This window comes from Erinaceus europaeus, chromosome 15 (assembly GCF_950295315.1).
Source record: "Erinaceus europaeus chromosome 15, mEriEur2.1, whole genome shotgun sequence".
Classification (NCBI taxonomy): Eukaryota; Metazoa; Chordata; class Mammalia; order Eulipotyphla; family Erinaceidae; genus Erinaceus; species Erinaceus europaeus.
Window position 1 is genome coordinate 3,666,438 of NC_080176.1, and position 20,878 is coordinate 3,687,315.

Consider the following 20,878-nt stretch of genomic DNA (forward strand, 5'->3'; position numbering starts at 1 on the left):
CACAAAAGGAAACTGGCTGGAAGCCTATAAAAAAAAAAAAAATCTGCCAAGGGTCAGCAGGTCACTGGAGACAGTTGGGAGCGGGGAGGCAGGGACTCAGAAAAGCACTCACTTGGGAACAGCCCCTCAAGACTGCTCCCACTGAGAGTGTCTGTCCCTGGCCCCTGGGGGTACGCGAGTCCTAGGAAGGGCACCTGGTGTCAGTCTACAGGAAGCACTGAGTGGCCAGTGGGGCTTCTCAGTTTTGGGAGAGCTGCATGTCCCAGGGACAGCGCTCCACCGCGTCCCCCACCCTGGGGTGTCAGGCGGGGCGGGTGTCCCCACCTCCTGGCCAGGCGGGGCCTGCGGCAGTGGGGCGCCCCGCCCGACCCGGCCCTCCCCCGGGAAGGTAGGCGCCACCCCCAGGAGGGCCGGGAGCCAGGCCGAGCGCCTGCCCAGGACAGAAGCCCCGCGCCACCGCGGAACAGCAGTCGGCCGCCTGTCTCACTGCCCTGCCACCTCGGTGCGCGACGGGCCCGCCGCCCCTGCCCGCCATGCACTCGCTCTTCAGGAAGAGGAACAAAGGCAAATACAGCCCCACCGTGCACACCAAGAGGTGAGTGGCGTCCGGGGGGGGGGGGGGGGAGTCGGGGGCCCCGGGGTGAGGGCCACCTGGTGGGCTGGGGAGGGGGGCGCCTGGACAAGGAGCCGCCTCTGGTTCCAGAGCGTCCTGGGAGCTCTGAGTTAGGTGCCCACGGGCTGGGAACGGGGTACAGAGGAACCTCCAAGTGGCAGGGTGGCCCTTGGGTGGGTCTAGATCCACCTGGGGAAGGGAGGGAGTGGTGTGTTGCCAGTTCGCTGCTCAGGGAGGAGAACCTGAAAGTTTAGGGGCTCCAGGGGCAGGAGGTGGAGCTGGGGCACCATGAGGGGTAAGGGGAACGCCCCTCCTGGCTTCTTGTGCTGGCCTGGAGTAGCCAGAGGAAGGAATGGCAGGTGGGCCAGAGCTGGTTGCCACCTGCCACCCTGAGCTCCAGAGTCCCTCCAAAGAGAGCCCAAGGGAGGGTGTAAGGAGAGCCAGTGGGGGCATGCCCTTCCCCACCTCTGGGGGTGCGGCCTTCAGGTAGGGGGTTTGTGTGGCCACTGGGCACTGGCTTTCTCAGGGGTGTGCCTCCTCCCCTCCCCGGACAGAAACTGGGAGCCTGGGTTCCCAGGCCTGGCAATGACATGTCTTGATGTGTCTGCACTGAAGTGGCAGCAACCCACGTCCAGCTGATAAGCTTAATGTATTCACTTAATAACCGGTTTAGGGGAGCCTGGCGGAGCGTGAGGGCAGGGTGGGGCTTTACCTTGGCTACCCCCCATTCTGGGGAAGCTGGGGTGGGGGCTCCTGGCCAGCTGGGAGGGCTTCCCCCACCCTTCAGGGAGGCGGGCATCCTGGGCCCAGACCACCTGCGGGGAGTGCCCACTGAAGTGTTTCACCTGTGAAGGCTGGGAGGCGATTCCCCCCTTGTGGTCCAGCCCGGTGGACCTGTCAGACAGGTGCAGCCAGGCCTAGGGATGGGCACGGGGAGCGTGGCCACACACTTTCAGAACACCCCTGCCTTGGGGTCTCCCCTCTGCACCCCACTGTCCCACTGAGCTATTTCACGCTCAGAGGCTGTTCCTCCTCTCCCCTCCCGTCTCAATGCCCCCCTCCCCCCATCTTTCACAATCCCGGAGGTTGGGCTGGGCTGTTCCCTGGGCATGTCCAGTTGGCTCTCCCTCTCCAGGGTCCCGTCCAGACCCTGTGCTGGTCTCGGGTGTTGCACAATGATGGTGTCCTGCCAGCCATGAGGACCATTCTGTCCTGTTCTTCCCCCACTAGCCCCGGGCCCCTCCCGTCCCCGCGCCCACCCATCTCACAGAGAGGGACGCAGGCCAGGCTGCCCTGGTCCAGCCCCCCCCACCCCTCCCCGCCAGGCAGGAATGCTGGGGAGCTCTGGGCTTTCCAGCAGAGTGTAAGAAGGGTTCCTTCCCTTTCCAGCTGTCAGGATTTCGAGAGCCAGGGAGAGCAAGAACTTGGGGTCCTACCCCGCTCTGTTCCTTCTGCAAATTCCTGGGTTAGGCAGACACTCCCTCTCTCTCCAGGAAGCCTTCCCTGATTCTCCTGCCTTAGGCTGGGACAGCAGTTTCTACCTTCAGCTTAATGGTTTGGCCAGTCACAACCCCAAGCCAATGCAGGTACCTTCTGTGGATTTTCCCGACCCAGTCCCACCCTGCACTTTGCTCCTTCTCCTCCTCTTTCTCCTCCTCCTCAGTGGGACAAGTTCCTGGGGAGCCTCTTACCCCACTGTCTCATCAAGAATCTCTGTCGGGTAGGTTTCTGTGGAGGTGTAAGTGGCGCGGAACAGACTCGTCTCCGGTGCACAACAGCATGATTCAGTGTTTGTATAGATGGCAGGAGAATCACCACGATGGGTCGGATGAGCTCCATCACCCTCGGTAGTTATCAAAAGGCTTTTTTTCTTTTTCTTCTGGATGGGATCTTAGCTCTGGATCTCAGCCACCTCCCAAGTGTGCAGCCGTGCTGTGAACTACCCGGGCTGCTGTGTGGTGGGCATGTCCCCAGGACTTGCTTATCTTATGGCTGGAAGTCTGGACTGTGCAGCCCCCTCCACCATTCTGCCCCCTTCCCTCCCTCAACAAGAATCTGTGGAGCCCCCTGGGGGTTAGCTCAGCACATAGATTCTGGGTTCAGTCCTTGGTTCCATCCATCCTGGAGTGGTGCCCTCTCCCCTCTTTGTGTCTCTCATAAAATAGTTATATAAAAATCTTTGGGAGGGGAGGGGGCCAAGCAGTGGTGCACCTGGTTAAGCACTCACATTACAGTGTGCAAGGACCCGGGTTCAAGCCCCTGGTCCCCACCTGCAGGAAGAAAGCTTCACAAGCAGTGAAGCAGGGCTGCAGTTGTCTCTCTGTCTCTCTCTCTCTCCCTATCTCCCCCTTCACTCTCAATGTCTGTCTTTTTTTTCCCTCTTTTGTTGCCCTTGTTTTTTTATTGTTGTTGTAGTTATTTTTGTTGTTGTTGATGTCATTGTTAGATAGGACATGGAGAAATGGAGAGAGGAGGGGAAAACAGAGAGGGGGAGAAAAAGACAGACACCTGCAGACCTGCTTCACCACCTGTGGTGGTGGGGACTCAGGTGGGGAGCCGGGGGCTTGAACCGAGATCCTTATGCCGGTCCTTGCATTTTGTGCCACATGCGCTTAACCCGCTGTGCTACCGCCTGACTCCCTCAATGTCTGTCTTTACCAAATAAATAAATAAATAAAATTAAAAACCGCAAAAAAATTAATAAAAATTTAAACTCTTCAGGGGCCAGGTGGTGGGGCACCTTGTTAAGAGCATATGTTACAATGGGTAAGGATCTGGGTTCAAGCCCCCGGTCCCCACCTACAGGGGGAAAGCTTCACAAGCAGTGAAGCAGGGCTACAGGTGTCTCCCTGTCTCTCTATCTCCCCTTCCCTCTCAATGTCTGGCTGTCTCTATCCAATAAATAATGATAATAATAATCATAAAATCTTCACTGGTCTTGGTCCAGGAAGTGTTACACTGGCTAGAACAATGGGCCTACAAGCAAGAGGTTCCAAGTTCAGTCCTTGACATTGCATGTGCCAGAGTGATGTTCTGGTTCTCATAAATCAGCACCTGAATCTCCACTCCTCTGGACCAGGCAGTGGAGGAAGTGTCCACAGCAGGGAGCTTCCCCCAGGGCTGCCAACTCCTATATCCCATGTTCCAGGGGCACAAACCTGGGTCACACGCATGGCATGAAGCTCCCTAAAAGTCATAGCCAGGTATCACAATAGGTTAAGCGCATGTGGCACGAAGTACAAGGACCAGTGGTGCAAGGATCCCAGTTCAAGCCCCTGGCTCCCCACCTGCAGGGGAGTCGCTTCACAGGCAGTGAAGTAGGTCTGCAGGTGTCTGTACTTCTCCCCACCCCACCCCCAGCTCTGTATTCCCCTTTCCTCTTGATTTCTCTCTGTCCTATCCAACAACAGCAATAACGACAATAACAATAATAACGACAAAATGAAGAAAATGGCTGCCAGGAGCAGTGGATTCATAGTGCAGGCAGTGAGCCCCAGAAATAACCCTGGAGGCAAAAAAAATTCAAATTTAAAAATCAAAATTACTTTTAAAGTGAGGGGGAGAGCCTGGAATGTCCCCCTTGGGCTTGTAACACCACAGGAAGAGCTTGGAGCTCTAAAAGGGGGCCCCTATGTAGCTTTCACCCTAACTTCTCTGGGGGCCCCATTATTGTCTGAGGCATGATAGAGGGTGGTTAGTGAGAGCCGTCATTGTGAGGTAGGGAGCTCTGGTCCTGGCTTTTCTGTCTGTACTATAGACTGTACATCTGGGAGCCTATCTGACCCTCGGCCGACTCCTTGGCAAAGTAGGCATGGTGCTGAGGTTCACACAGAAGGAGTAGTGTGACCCCAGGGAGAAGCTCTGGGCACCTCAGAAGGACAGGAGGGGGCAGTCAGGTTAAGAAAACAGCCCCTCCGGGAGTCAGGCTGTAGCACAGCGGGTTAAGCGCAGCCACGCAAAACACAAGGATCAGCGGAAGGATCCCGGTTCAAGCCCTGACTCCCCACCTGCAGGGGAGTCGCTTCACAAGTGGTGAAGCAGGTCTGCAGGTGTCTGTCTTTCTCTCCCCCTCTCTGTCTTCCCCCATTTCTCTCTGTCCTATCCAACAACGACGACAACAACAATAATAACTACAACAATAAAACAACAAGGGCAACAAAAGGGACTAAATAAATAAAATAAAGAAAGAAAAGAAAAGAAAACAGCCCCTCCCTATGTGCCAGCTGTGGAAGGAGCTGCCAACACTGAGGAGGGCGTGAACCCCACTGCGCCCAGTGCCCGGCTCCTAATGACAGGTGCCAGCCTTCACACCTGAGCTAATGACGGGCGCAGGCCCAAGGCCTTGGGTCGCTGAGGACAGCATCCAGGCTGGCACCTGGGGAGGGGACCTGCCCACAGGCTCCTGACCATGGTGGCCACTGTGGCCTGGTGAGCCGGCACAGTTGCTCTGCCAGACTGGGCAGGAGCGTGGTGCGTGCCAGCGGTGGTGTGGGCAGGAGGGTGAAATGAGGGCTTTCCGTGGGGTGCAGGGCTGGCACAGAGGGCTCCCCAGCTCAATTCCTAGTTCTGCTGACATCCGTACAATGCTCTGGCCTCTCCTTCTCTCTCTTTTACCATAGCACTGCTTAGCTCTGGCTTATGGCAGTGCTAGGGCTTGAACCTGGAACTTTGGTGCTTCAGGCATGAGAGGCTTTTTTTGCATAACCTTTATGTTATCTCCCCAACCCTCTGATCGCTCATGAAATAAGTAAATACGCCTTTTTTTTCTTTTTCTTTTTTTCCTCACAAGGAATAGAGTTACTTTTTTTTTTAATTTACATTGTATTACATCATATTCACATACCATAATTTAACCTGCCCATGCTTTTATTGATAGATGTTTACTATGTTTTAAACTATTTCCCCTTATTTTTTATCAATGCAACAATAAAAAAAGAGATTTGTGTTGTTGATATCACTAAGTATTATTAATGTTTATACCTAAGTAGGCATAGTTCCTTAACTCATGGGTTTTAAAATTCTTGCTTTTTTGAAAATTACAGATAACTTTGAAGAACATACCAGATTTTATCTTCTTTAACATATAATTAATTGTGTATGATAAATACACTCTTTTCCCTCTTCTCTTCTTGTTTGCATCAGGGCTTTGGGCGGACTGGACTTGGTTGTGGAGTCTGCCCTGCCCCACCCCCAACTCCCAGCCCTGGGTGTCATGTTGGGGGTGCCATTCCCAGGGTGCAATGGGGGTAGGGGAGGCCATGGCTTGGCAGCACAATGTAGGTGATATGTCTGGTGGCAAGACTCTGTCCTTGAACCAGGGCAGGCTGGGAGTGGAGTATGGAACTGGGCAGATGGGGAGGGGAAATCAGTCGGTCATAGGAGAGCCCCCCGGATCAGAGTTGGGGACCTGTGAAAGCAGGGAGGACTTCCTGGAAAAGGTGTCTGATGTGTCCTGGAGAGGAGAGTGGCTAGCTCCAGTCTGGAGGTTAGACTGCACCTGCCTGTTTGGTTTGTCTGCACTGGGCCTGGGCTTCTCTGTCAGTAGAGGCCCATTTTGCCGCCATGCCCAGACCCAGGTCCCTGAGTGGACCCAGCAAAAATGCTTTCCCTTCCAGCTTGCCCAGGGAGGGTACTGCTCAACCAGGGAGACCCAAGGCTCTGGATACTGGTGGAAGAGGCAAGCTGGTTGGGCCCCTGAGCTCCTCACGGGGAAGGACAGTCGTTCGAGGTCATCTGGGTGAGAATTCAGGTCCAGCTCTGCCTCTTCTGAGCATTGTGACTTTGAGGGGGTCCCTCAGCCCCTCTGAGCTGCTGCTTCCTTGTCTGGGAAATGACAACAAGGAGGGCAACTCCCAGAGAGAGAGAGAGAGAGGGAGGAGGTGTGACAGCCTCTCCCCATCCCGCTCAAAGCAGACAACATTCGAGGCCAGCTATACAGGGCACTGCCATCCAAGGCCATTCAGGGTGTCATGTCCAGAGGTGACCCTCTGAGCCACATCTCCAGCGCTTACTGTGTGCCGGGGGCATCACATCATGACTCTCAGACATGAGGCCAAGAGTACAGGCTCTCACTCATGACTGGCCCCCAAGGGGACCTAGGGATGCCCCCCCTCCAGGCCGATGGTGGCAGTTGTCTGGGGGCTGCCTCAGGCCAGCACATGGAGTCTCAGACTTTGGCTTTCGTGTGCCCCGATGCCACCCATCCACCCTGCCCCCTCTGCCCCCACTTGCCTGGCACTCTCCTGGCAGAGGAAGAGAGGAGCTTCAGAGCAAAAGTGGCAGGTGTTTGAGGGCATCATGAGGAGTGTCGCCTGAACCCCAGGAAGGGAGCTTTGTACATAGTAGGTGCTCAGTTGACAGTGGCAGGGGGCATGCTTTCCATGTCTCTAGGCCCCTGGCTGCCCGTCACTGAGCCTCTACTGTGCTCCTGGTATCAGGGGCCGAGAGATGGGTCTGCAGGTAGAGTGCACGCCTTACCCTGTGTGGGACCCTGGGCTTGATCCCCAGCCCCACAGTCAATACACACATTCATGCATGCATACATATGTGTAGTGGGAGGACACATAATTCCCGTCCACTGACCAGGAGCCCTGAGCCCTGGTTTTGGCCTGGGCGCCATCTCTGCCTTGCGAAAGCCTTGCAGACACGCCCAGGCATTCATTGAAGCCCTTGAACTCCTGTGAGTCTGTAACAAGAGTACAAGGGAACACGCCTGGTCCGGGCCCACAGGTAGGGTGGCCTTTCTTGGGGGTGGTGCAGAAACAGATCCAGCGGCTAAAGGGGGCCTTTGGGACTGCCACCAACTCCACCCTGGGCTCGGGATCAATTTCCCCTGGATTAACTGCTGGGTGTGGAGGACTCTCCAAACTAATCACCAGGCTTCTAGTAGGGAGAGTATCAGTCAATTGACCAATCAGCCTGGAATTTACGGGGTGCTCCCTGTGAGCTGCTTTTTCAGAAGACTCCCTTCTGGGAGGGACCTGGGGCTCCTTCCTCCTCCTGCTGCCCTGGCTCTGCTCCTCTGTTCTCTCCCCTTCCTGCACCACAGGCCTCATGCTGGGGCGTCTGCCGGCTTCGGTTCCCGTGTAGTCCCCATTCCACCACGTGCTCTCCGGTGTGTATGCACTGCACCAGCCAGGCTGCTGTTGTCTTCTTCTTGGTGTTTCGTTTCTTTCACGAGTGAGGCCTGAGAGTTCTGGTATATGTGGTGCCAGGGATTGAACCTGGGGCCTCAGGCATGCAAGACCAGTGTTCTTTTTGTTGACCTGGGCTTCACTACTCTGGGCTGACCTTCCTGGAGAGGGAGAGAGAGAGAGAGAGAGAGGCAGTGGGAGTAGGGCAGGGGGAAAGAAAGGGAGAGACATCACAGCACTGAAGCACCCCTCACTGCTGAAGTGCACATGAGGACCCAAGCCTGGGTCACACACATAAGACAGGCGTTCTCTCAGGTGAGCTCTCTCCCTGGCCCTTCTATAATGACATCCTTTGATGCTGGCACACACAGGATTCCCCGACGTGTTTCTCTGGACAAGTCCTCAGTGATAAGCTGTTCATGTGAGTGCTCTCACCTGAGTCTTTCAGCAGGTGTTTTCAGCCCGCTGGCTAGAGTGTTTGCAGCCTCCTTCCCTCCAGCTGTTTCAGATTCTCGATTATTATTTTTGTATTTGTTACCTGATAGTACAGAGAACTTGGAAGTGAAGGTGGAGGTAGAGGGAGAAGCACCTGCAGCACTGTTTCACCGCATGGGCTCAAACCCACGTCCATGAGTACAGCAATGTGAGCTCTCAGCCGGCTGTGCCACCTCCCAGATTCTCTACTTATTACACTTCCACTTTGCTGCCTTTTCTGTCCCCCCCCCCTTCTGCATTTGGTTGGACTGAGTCCCATCTTCACAGGTCAGTCAGGGTAAGGGCCAGAGTGAGATGCGGCGGGGTGGGGGTGGGGGAACAGATTTGGGGGAGAAGTCACCTGAACCGGGCAATCAGTCAGTCTGGCTCTTTGTCAATCTAGTTAGTTCGTGGGCTGCGTTTCTCTATTTTGCCTATCGGGCTCCCAGTGGACTTTTCCTTTTATTCATATTTATAGAGAGAGACCTCAGAACTGCCCCACCCACCCATGAAGCTCCCCCTGGTGTCCTGTGTGGTGACTCCCATCTGTGGTTCCGGGGATCCAACCTGTGGCCTCAGGCATGCAAGTCCTGTGTTCTGACCCATTTTCCTGGACACTGGATGATGACATTCTTTTTCTTTGTTTTTGTATTGGGGGCTTGAACCTGGTTCTTTCCTCTTGGTAAACTATGAGTTACCTCCCTACTCCACAAGTGCATTTCTAATTCTCTCTCTTTTATTGGATAGGATAGAAAACTTGAGAGAGGAGGGGGAGATAGAGTGGGAGAGAGAGAGAGACCTGCAGACCTGCTTCACTGCTCATGAAGCATGTGAGTTCCCCCCCACACACAGGTGGGGGATCGGGGACTTGAACCTGGATCCTTGCACATGGTCATATGTGTGCTTAATAAACTGCCATCTTGGGAAGGCATTTCTGTAGCCCTGGATCACAGGGAGCCCAGGCTGGAGGGGAAGGTCTGTTCAGCAGTCACTGGATGGGTGGCCACCCTCCCTGAGTGACACGTACCTGTGGCCCAGGGCACATCACCTGCCAGCCCCAGGCTCACAGTGGGAGGGATAATAGCAGGAGGCTTGTCAGTTACAAGGATCAAAGAAAGGACTCAGGGAGGGTGTGACCCAGGAAGGGGTCCCTTCTGTGCTGGCACCTCCCCGAAAGACCTGTTCAGAGGGACCGGCAGGCTGTCACTTGTGGTGGCACCTTCTGAAGATGACTCAGTCTCAGTCGCTACCCCTGGTTGTCACCCAGCACTGGGATTAAGTAACAGTACTCAGCTCCACATAGCACCACCTCCCCCTGGCCTGGTCCTGCCTCCTCATGTCGCCAGGCTACTTTTCTGGGTTGGGGTTGGTGTCTCCTTGTTCTGATGAGGTGACTCTCGGGCTTGGGTGATGAAGGTCAGATCCTGGTGCTTCCCAGCTGTGTGACCCTGGGCAGGTTTCTTAACGCCTCTGAGTCTCAGATGTCTTCATCTGGGAAAAGGGAGGAGGTAGGCCTTGTGACATGCTAGGAAACACCTCAGAGGACTGGGTGGTACCCCAGCTCTGGGCTCCAGGCTCTGGACTCTGGACTCTGGGCTCGGGCTCCAGGCTCCAGGTTCCAGGCTCCTGGCTCTAAGCTCCAGGCTCGGGCTCCAGATTCCAGGCTCCAGGCTCCAGGTTCTAGGTTCTAGGTTCTAGGTTCCAGGCTCCAGGCTCCGGGCTCCAGGCTCCAAGCTCTAGGCTTCAGGTTCTGGGCTCCGGGCTCCAGGCTCCGGGCTCCGGGCTCTGGGAGGGCCAGGTTGGCTGGGGAGAGGTGTGCCCTCCTGTGCATTCCAGACATTCCCGAGCTGGTGCTTCCATCCCTGCTCCGCCCACCTGCTCCCCTGCAAACCCACTGAGGTGGAATTAGCCCCAAAGGGAGGAACCAAGAGGTTCCTCCTCTGGATCAATGGCCAGAATGTGGGAGTGATTCAAGCCTGGAAGGAGAGACAGCTGGATGGGCTAGTGGGGATGGGAAGTAGGTCTGGGCAGGTAGTGACAGCAGGGCAGCTGTCTTCCCTCCATCTCTTCCCAGGGAAGGGGTGGGTGTCAGGGGTACATGGGAAGGTGTCAGGCTGTGGGCTGGTGCACCTGCCACACCCACACACATCCAGGGCAGCTCTGTGGGGCCTAGCTGGGAGCCCGGCTTGTTGTAAAGTCAGGCACTCGGGTGGGGGGCACAGACAAGGCCTGGCTGTGGGGCAGTGAGTGCAGCAGGAGGAAGGGTGACAGCAGCCAGAGTTCACTGAGTGTGCAGGTAGCAGGTGCTGAACCTCCAGGCTTTGGTCCTCGTGGGCTTTGAGCAGAGCAGGCCCAAGACCCAGAATCATCTAGAATCACGCCAGTCCAGTACCTGCTAGGGTAAGGCATCTGCACAATGTATCTCTGCCCAGCACTACAGATTAACAAGAAGAAGCAATGCAAAGTGCTCATGGAACTGTGGTGTAGATGCAGCTAGTTAAACAAACTATCTTGGGCTGGAGAGATAGCATAGCAGTTATGCAGAGAACCTGTGTGCCAGAGGTCCCAGGTTCAATCCCTGAAACCACCACCACGTCTGTCTGTGTGCATGCATCTATATGTATGTATGTGTGTATATATATATATGGTCTTTTTAATTTTGCTTATTTATTTAATAGAGTCAGAGAGAAATTGAGAGGGAAGGGGGAGATAGGGAGAGAGGAAGGATTACTGCTTCACCACTTACAAAGCTTTCCCTCTGCAGGTAGGCTTGAACCCATGTCCTTGCATGTGATAACATGTGCAGCCTAATATTTGTGCCAATGCTCAGCCCCCAAAGCAAATATCTTCCGAAATAGCAACTTCACTAATTTCTTTGGCTTTAAAATTGTACTTGTTTAAATGTTTGGCTTACTGCACCTGCTCACTTCCACTACTCCCTTAAGACTCTCTCTTTTTTTTTTTTTTGCCTGTAGGGTTATTGCTGGGCTCAGTGCCTGCACTACTAATCCACTGCTCCTGGAGGCCATTTTTTTCCCTTTTGTTGCCCTTGTTTATAGTTGTTGTAGTTACTATTATTGTTGTTATTGCTGTTGTTGTTGGATAGGACAGAGAGAAATGGAGAGAGGAGGGGAAGACAGAGAGGGAGGAGAGAAAGACAGACACCTGCAGACCTGCTTCACCGCCTGGGAAGCGACTCCCCTGCAGGTGGGGAGCCGGGGGCTTGAACCGGGATCCTTATGCCGGTCCTTGCACTTGGTGCCATGTGTGCTTAACCCGCTGCACTACCATTGGGCCCCCCCCCTTTTTAACAGAGGAGACAAGACAGAAAGAAGAGGCATTGTGGTGCTGTCCCAGCACTCATGAGGCATCCCCTTGGCTTGAGCCCTGGCACCATATGGAAATAACCATGGTACCAGGGGAATCTTGACAAATAGAGCGGTCCTATATCTCTCCTCCCTTTGTCTCTTTCTTTCTTTAAGTGAAAAGGAAAGAAAGATAGAAAGTAAGAAAGGAAGGAAGGGAGGGAAGTAGGAAGGAAGGAAGGAAGGAAGGGAGGAAGGAAAGAAAGAAAGAAAGAAAAAGTTGCCCTGTCCACGGTGGACTTGAACATGTGCTCCACTCCAGACTCAAGAAAACATTTCTCTTCCCTCACGCCGGTCCCTGCGCTTTGTGCCGCCTGCACTTCACCCACTGTGCTACTGCCCGACTCCCAACACTTTTCTTCTCTGAGAGAGACTGAGTGGAGAGAGAATGGACCCCGGCTCCACCATCCTCCGAACTCTGTTTGTTCCATCCTTGGTGCTCCCGCGTGGTGCCAGGGGTCACACCCAGGGCCTCCACCCCGAGCACGACCCGGGCTATCTTTGGACTTTTTATTAATGTGGTTACTAGAGAAATTTCAGTGACAAAAGTGGCCCAGTTCTAGTGCTATCAGACAGCGACGGCCTTGGCCACAGAGTGACACAGCCCAGTCTCCCATGTGTCACTCCATCCTTGGCTTTCTCCATGGGCATCCTGTCCTTGAACTGCATCCACCCAGTATCATTCTGGACTCCCTGGTCTCACAGGTGAGGAAGCCAAGGTAGGGAGTGGAGCCATCAGCCCACACCCAGATGGGTGTCCCCATGGCCCAGGGTCCACTGGACTCAGTGTCCCTCGATGAAGCGGGGAGCAGGGAGGAGCTGGGAAGTCAGTGCAGAGTGGACAGGGAGAGGGAGGGCTGGGGGCAAAGAGGTGGCTGGTCCTGGTGTCTCTGCAGGGCCTGGCTCTGTCCTGGGTGCAGGAGGCTGTGACAAAGGTTGTCTGGTGCCTGTGGAGCCCAGGAGGGGACAGAGACTGAATCCTGGTCAGCTGGTGCTGGGGGAGGCCTGAAGGCTGAGGCTGGGCAGGTGTGCCCACTGGGGTGGGGGGCCTGGGCTGGAGAACCGAGCTCCTTTGCAGGGGGTCTGCAGGTTGTGTTCCGAGACCGCGTGGGGGCTCAGGCAGGTGGAGGCTACACCCCCATGAGGCCTAGTGGTATTGGCATGAACTCTTTCCGACAAGCCCACAGGAGTGCAGGCATGGGGGCGAGAGTCGGGTTGCAGGGGAGACTCAGATGAGCCCTTAGAAGATGGACACGGAGCTCTCCCCGCCACCCCAAAGGAGTAGGAGAGAGGCAGGGAGCTGGGTGGTTCTGGGGCTCTGCTGAAACAACTGGGTAGACCAGCCTCCCCACCCTCCTGCCATGGCTCCCTTTCCTGCAGGCCGGAGGGCATTCTCTGAGCAGCAGAACCGCAAATCTCCTGCCCCATCCTTAGCCCTAAACCGGGCCTCTCAGCCAAGTGAGGCCAGCACTGCCTACTCGCTTCCTGCAGGGCCCCAGGATGCTCTTCCCGGACTGAGGTTTCTTCCTGGGCCAAGGCGACACCCATGAGGAGCAGTGTTTAGGCATGCAGGAGGGTGGAAGAGAATGGCCTGGGTGGCCCAGCTCTATACTTAGCTCCCAGGTGCCAGCGGGCTCTGACTTCCTCCCAGCTGCTTACTCTCACCTACTCCAAAATAAAATTTAAAAAAGAGCCCAACTGTGGCCAGTTCTCTTGTTCTTTCGGAAGAACAAGGAAGCAACACAGGAGAAACTCACACTTCTCCACTGTTGCTGAGGAGTGATTCTGATGCAGTCTCCGCCCCCAGGTTTTACTACGCCCCGCGAAATCCTAGCAGTGCCCCCTTCAACCAATCCTGGCCCCACACGTCACCCCTGGTTGTCGCCCAATAAAAAGGCCCCTCACCCCCCCCCTCTGGGCTCTCAGCTCTCCCTCTCTGAGATATAGCCCCCTGCTCTCCCCCTGTGGTCAGGTAGTGGGGACGGCCATTGCCGGCTGGCCCCACGTGGTCTGAACCAAACCCCCCCCATCCTATAATAAAGATTTGTGTACCCCTTTGCTCTGGACGTCCACTCTCTTCTCTGCAGCCGGACACCAGACCGCCACAACAACATCTAGTGCTCATCATGTTCCGTACCCACACCCTGCCGGGTGGCCCGCAAAACTAGCAGGACTGATCCAATTCTCTTGGCGGGAAAGAGCTAGAACAACCCAATGTAAAGCATACAACACTCCACCATCCTTGGAATTTCCCTGTCCCTGGTGCTTTCGTGTGGTGCCAGGGCTCAAACTCAGGGCCTCTAGTAAGATAAGGTGTGCACTCTACTGAGATAGCATTCTATAAAACTTTTTTTTTTCTATTGCCACCAGGATTATTGGTGCTGGCACTACCAGAGGTCACTTTTTTCTTTTTTCTTTCTATTTTGTTTTGATAGGACAAAAAGAAATTAAGAGGGAATTAAGGGGAAATTAAGGGGAATTAGAGAGGGAGAGAGAAAAAGAAAGAGAGACACCTGCAGACCTGCTTCACTGCAGGTCTCCCTTGCAGATGGGGAACAGCGGCTTGAACCCAGGTCCTTGTGCATGGCAACATGTGCACTTCACCATCCTGCACTTTGTTTTTAATATTTATTTATTCATTAATATGAAAGAGGTAGAGAAAAAGTGGTACATGTGATGTCAGGGATTGAATGCAGGACCTCGTCCTGAATGCAGAGTTTTATCCACTGCACCACCTCCCAGGCTACTTTTTTTAAAAAAAAATTATTTATTTCCTTTTGTTGCCTTTGTTGTTTTATTGTTGTTGTAGTTATTATTGTTATTGTTATTGATATCATCATTGTTGGATAAGACAGAGAGAAATGGAGAGAGGAGGGGAAGACAGAGAGGGAGAGAGAAAGACAGACACCTGCAGACCTGCTTCACTGCCTGTGAAGCAAACCTCCTGCAGTTGGGGAGCCAGGGGCTCGAACCAGGATCCTTACACCGGTCCTTGCATAAGGACCCCGGTCCATCACATTTGCTTAACCCGCTGCGCTACCGCCCGACTCCCTGCTTTTTTTTTTTTAATTTGCATTATTAACATGAGAGAGAGAACTAGAGCATCACTCTGACCCATGTGCTGCTGGGAATTAAACTCGGGACCTCATGTTTTTATAAGGACCTCCCAGGGGTCAGCAATTTCTAATTTCCCCTTTCCAGCGTGTGGCAGACAAGCTGCAAGGACCCCCATACACAGATGGGGAAACTGAGGCACAGAGAGGCTGAGCAATTGACAACTTGGTAAGCTGTGCACCAGGACCCAAGTGCAGACCATCCCCTCTGCCTTCTGTGTGGGTCCTTACTGGCTGGGCGTTCAGCTCCGGGAGCTGCTGGAAAGGACAGGACAGGGCAGCGCACAGAAAGAAAGCAAGGAGAGGTGACTGACTGGTGGGGTGAGAGCCCCCGGGTCTCCTGGGTTCTCTGGATTCACCCATACAGAGTATCTGTGGTGTCAGGGTGATGCAGACCACACCTGCCTCCCAGCTTCTCTGCCCAGACCATAAGCTGTGCCCAGGCATCACACAGTCCTGAGTTTGAATCCTTGTGCCCCATTCTGCCACTGGCCTGCTGGGTGAGAGTGCCCACCTAGAAAGCAAGCTGGGCTATGGAGTTTGGGTTTCCAACCCGAGATTACAAGGCAGGTACTAGGCTGGGGCTAGCATAATAGTTCTGCAAAAGACTCTCATGCCTGAGGCTACCAGGTCCCAGGTTCAATCCCTAGCACCACCACAAGCCAGAGCTGAGCAGGGCTCTGGTCTCTGTCCCTCTGTATCTATTGCTCTGTCTCATTAAAATTATATATATGTATGTCCATAAAGAAGTGGTGCAGTGGATAAAGCATTGGATTCTCAACCATGAGGTCTAGAGTTCAATCCCCAGCAGCACATGTAACAGAGTGGTATCTGGTTCTTTCTCTCTCTCCTCCTTTCTCATTAATTAATAAATAAATTCTTTTAAAAAATTATATGTATATGACAGGCACCTAGGAGGCCAAGTGGTGGTAGACCCAGTAGGACACACATGTTCCCATGCTCAAGGACTCAGATTCAAACCCCCAAAACCCACCTTTTTTGGGGGGGAGCTTCATGAACACTGGAGCAGTGCTGTGGGTATCTCTATCACTTCTAGGAAGAAAGAAAGGAAGAAAGAAAAGAAAGAAAGAAAGGAAGGAAGGAAGGAAGGAAGGAAGGAAGGAAGGAAGGGAGACAGGACAGGTGCCTGATGCAGCCTGCAGCTCCCAGGCCTGTTCCCCTGGCCCAGCTTTGAGGCTCCCAGGCCCCATCCCCAGGGCCCCCGTGCTCCAAGTGTGTCCTGGACACAAAGAAACTCTTGTCCTAGGCTGATGCCCGTGGACTCAAACACACAGACCCAGTTTGTCCCAGAGAGCGTCCTCAAAACCAGTCCCAGAACCTGGGGAGGAGTCAGGCAGCCCCCCCAAGCCAACATGCACCCCATTTCCCCGTTGGTGTCAAGAGGTGCAGACACAGACAAGGATCACACTGTGGATGAGACCTGAGCCCCCATGCACCCACATTGTGCTCCCTCAACCCAGGAAAATGGAAGTGGGGGTTATTCTATGAAGGCAGGGTCCCCGTCTGCTGGGTGTGACCCCCCACCGGCTTATGAAGCCCCCCAGAACACGATTACAGCTGGGCGGGATTCAGACTGTAACATGCACCCCCCACCCATGGGAGACACGCTGGACATCCCATTATGAGAGCATCTGTTCCTTTCAGGGTTTGCCAGAAACCATAACAGCTGTTTTTATTTATGATAAGGCAGACTTTGTTTGTTTTTTAATTTCTTTATTGGAGAATTAATGTTTTACATTCAACAGTAAATACAATAGTTTGTACATGCATAACATTTCCCAGTTTTCCATATAACAATACAAGCCCCACTAGGCCCTCTGTCATCCTTCTTGGATCCATAACAGCTATTTTTAAAGATTTATTTTTTTGGCAGTCGGGTGGTAGCACAGCAAGTTAAGCACACGTGGCGCAAAGCACAAGGTCTGGCATAAGGATCCCGGTTCGAGCCCCGGCTCCCCACCTGCAGGGGAGTCGCTTCACAGGCGGTGAAGCAGGTCAGCAGGTGTCTGTCTTTCTCTCCCCCTCTCTGTCTTCCCCTCCTCTCTCCATTTCTCTCTGTCCTACCCAACAACAATGACATCAGTAACAACAACAAAAATAACTATAACAACAATAAAAGCAAGGGCAACAAAAAGGAAATAAATATTTTTTTTAATCTTTATTTTCTTTTTATTTATTTATTTATTTTATTTTATTTTATTTATTCCCTTTTGTTGCCCTTGTTGTTTTATTGTTGTAGTTATTATTGTTGTTGTTGTTGTTGGATAGGACAGAGAGAAATGGAGAGAGGAGGGGAAGACAGAGAGGAGGAGAGAAAGATAGACACCTGCAGACCTGCTTCACCGCCTGTGAAGCAACTCTCCTGCAGGTGGGGAGCCGGGGTTCGAACCGGGATCCTTATGCCGGTCCTTGTGCTTTGCGCCACCTGCGCTTAACCCGCTGCGCTACAGCCCGACTCCCAAAAATCTTTATTTTCTTATTGAAATCACACCAGAGCAAGCTTCAGATGAGAGAGAAAAGCTATACTTCAGCACACTGGCATACGTGGCATTGGAGATCAGACTGGGAACCTCAGGCATGCAAGTCCTGTGCTCTACCAGCTCATAAATCTCCATGGATGCACGTGTGTGTGTGTGTGTGTGTGTGTGTGTGTTTGATGCAATGCTGGGGGATGAACTGAGGGTCTCCTGCATGTGTGACACTGCTGAGCAGCCTCCCCCAACCCCGTTTTTAAATTATGTTTATGATTAGAGAGCGGAGGCTGGGTGATGGTGCACCAGTTAAGCTCACATAGTGCGAAGCCCAAGGACCAGCACAAGGATCTGGGTTTGAGCCCCTGGATCCTCACCTGCAGTGTGTGTGTGTGTGGGGAGGGGGGCTTCACAAGTGGTGAAGCAGGTCTGCAGATGAGTATCTTCCTATCTCCCTCTATATCTCCTTCTTCCCTCTCAGTTTCTCTCTGTCTTGTTCAATACAATGAAAAAATGGCCTCCAGGAGCAGTGGATTCATAGTGCCTCCAAGCCCCAGCAATAACTCTAGAGGCAAGAGAGAGGGAGGAGGCAGAGACTCCACAGCACCTCTTCACCATCCGTGGATTTCCTTTTGGTGCTGTCACTGGTGCAGAGGGCTTGAACCCAGGGCCTCATATACAGCAAGGTGCACTCTCGAGCTATGTCTCTGAGTCATGTGTGTCTAGGAGTGCCACCCCCACCCATCCTCCTCACCTACTGAGGGCAGTGCACTGGTCCCATTTTATGATGAGGAGACTGAGGCTTGGTCCTCCAAGGTGACCCTGCTTGGTGTAGTCAGGACAGAGCCCTATCTGGCTGCAGACACTGGCTGCCCCCACCCCCCAGTGACCCTGGGCAGGGACCTTGCTTCACATTGGCTCACAGCTAATGAGCAGGTGGGGCTGGCCGACCTCCTGGCTCCATCAGTGCCCGAGGCTCCGAGTCCAGGTCTGGGCAGAGGCCGGGCTGGACTTGGTGGGGACCCACGGCTGCCTTTCGTGGGTGGGATGGAAGGAAGGGATGAGGATGAAGAGGTGGGGCTGTATCTTGACCTCCATCAGCAGGGCTGTCCTGTGCAGCCTATTAGGGAGATGAGAAGCTGGACCGGTCAGGCCTGTTCCCTGCCCTCCTGGGACTTGGGACTTGGGCCCCTCCTTGACGTTCCTTCCTGCCCAGGCTCCTGCCCTCCCAGCTGCATGGCTCTCCTGGGGACACAAGGCTGGATAGTTTGAGCCCTGGACCCACATAGAACACCAGGGATAGCACTGGGGTTCCATGTCTGCAAAGTGGGGGTAACAGTGTTGCCCAGAGGGCCAGCACCCTCCTGCTAGGGTTGCACTTGGTACTGGTAATGAGGCTGGGTAATAGCCCCACTAGGAGAGAGTCCTGGGGGCAGGTTCCCACACTGTGTGATCCTGGGCATGTGCCTTGACCAGTGCCTCTCTCTCTCTCTCTCTCTCTCTCTCTCTCTCTCTCCCTCTCTCTTTGCCTCCAGGCTTATCACTGGGGCTCGGTGCCTGCACTACAAATCCACTGCTCCTAGCAGCCTTCTTTTTTCCATTGTTGTTGCTGTTATTGTTGTTGCTGCTGCTGCTGTTGTTGGATAGAACTGAGGGAGGAGGGGGAGAGGAAGATAGACACCTGCCCCTGGGACCTGGCCCCCCACCCAGAAGAAGTTTACAGGGGGCTCAAGGGCAGACAGGTGGGGGTCCAGGTCCCCTGGGGCATTTACTGCTTGGATGCCCTCAGCCAGGCAGGCAGCTTACACTCAGGGGGCCTTAGTTTCCCATCCACCAGCAGGATGACCACACAGGGCCTCAGACACACCTAAGTGCTATCAGGCAGCACTTCAGCAAGTACCTAGGGAGGCCTCGGAATCCCTTGACAGGTGACGAAACCAAGGCTCAGAGAGGTCAAGGTGTGGGGGCCAGGCAGTGGTACACCCGGCTGAATGCACAGAATACTAAGGGCAAGGACCCGGGTTGAGCCCCCAGCTCCCCACCTGCAGCGGGTCTGCTTCACAAAACAGGTCTGAGTGTCTCTTTCTTTCCCCCTTTCTTTTTCTTTTTTAATTTTTTTATGTGTTTTCTTTTTTGTTGCCCTTGTTTATTGTTGTTGTTATTGCTGTTATTGCTATCATTGTTGTTGGACAGACAGAAATGGAGAGAGGAGGGGAAGACAGAGATGGGGAGAGACAGGCACCTGCAGACCTGCTTCACCGCCTGTGAAGCGACCCCCCCTGCAGGTGGAGAGCTGAGGGCTTGAACCCGGATCCTTACGCCGGTCCTTGTACTAACCCTAACCCGCTGCACCACCGCCCTGCTCCCTCTTTCTCCCTTTCTGTGTCCTCCTCCCCTCTCAGTTTCTTTCTGTCCAGGCCAATTTCACTGGCCTGTCTGGAATAATGGACCCCAAGGAGAGAGAGGTCAGGAGCTACCTTCCTGCCCCTTCCCTCCACTGCAGCTTGCCTGTGGCCAGTGTGCTGAGCTGGGCCAGGGGACCCCCAGGGAGACCTCAGAAACAGCACAGAGGCTCTTGGTAGCACCTCTCCCCAGCTGTCCTGTGTCTGTGGCTTTACTCTCCACTGGCTGCTCTGGGGCCAGGGTCCCCAGGGAGCTGGGCCGCGAGACTTGGCCCTCTCGGCCCCCTCAGACCTTGCGCTCTGCCCACAGCATTTCCAACAAGGAGCTGTCGGAGCTTATCGAGCAGCTGCAGAAGAATGCGGACCAGGTGGAGAGGAACATCGTGGACACGGAGGCCAAGATGCAGAGCGTGAGTCCCGCCAGAACCCATAAACCCGCTGGGACTGGGCCCGTGCTGGCCAGAGCCCGGGTGGGATTGGGGAGCGGGGGGAATGCAGCTTCCTGCCGGGTTCCTCCCGTCCTCCCGTGAGTGGCCCTGTGCTCCCACACTCATGGGCTCCCCTGAGTCTCCCCTAATGAAAACAGTTTTGAGGGAGCCCCCCTAACAAGAGTGATGTGTGTGCTTTAAAACAAGACTGGACTGCAAGGCCAGCAACACAAAGCAAGTCACAGTCAGGGCGATTCCACCCCAGAGAGCCCCCGGCTCTGTGTGCAACAGTTTCATGATCAGTCTCTCAACTTGTCATGTTCTAGTGAATGAACAGAGAGAGAGGAGTAAGGAAGAGATAAAAGGGGATAGGGTTTAGTTTCTCACTTGATTTGCTTAATGTCTCAAAGTAACAAGTTACTTGGAAGAATATTTGGAGCTTTTTTCTTTTTTTTACAACTTCAAATGAACTTGAGGAAAGACTCCAGGAACCAAACAACTGTTCTTTCCCTTCCTCCTCTTCCTCTTTTCTCCTTCCTTCCCTTCCCTTCTCTTCTTTATCCTTACTACTTTCGGAAAATACCATTATTATTTTTTTTTGCCACCTGGGTCATCGCTGGGGCTCGATGCCTGCCCAATGAATGCACCATTCCTGGTGGCCATATTTTGTTGTTGTTATTATGATTTCTTTGATAAGACATATATAAATTGAGAAGAGAGTCCAAGCAATGGGCACTAGGCTAAGTGCACTTAGTGTGAGGTGCAAGGACCCCAGTTCGAGCCTCTGGCTCCCCACCTGCAGGGGGGGTCGCTTCACAAGCGGCAAAGCAGGTCTGCATTCTCTCCCCCTCTGTCTTT

At 53.9% G+C, this 20,878-nt stretch overlaps 1 protein-coding gene across 2 annotated transcripts in view; it reads left to right on the forward strand.

Moving 5' to 3' along the window:
* Positions 1-402: 402 nt before the first annotated feature.
* Positions 403-20,878, forward strand: part of PPL (periplakin) — a 45,361-nt gene continuing 24,885 nt past the window's right edge. For both annotated transcript variants that reach the window (XM_060172434.1, XM_060172435.1), the window contains exons 1-2: positions 403-595; positions 19,903-20,002. In XM_060172434.1, the coding sequence (XP_060028417.1) occupies positions 534-595; positions 19,903-20,002 (162 nt within the window). In that variant the 5' untranslated portion in view covers positions 403-533. The remainder of the gene's footprint in view (positions 596-19,902; positions 20,003-20,878) is intronic.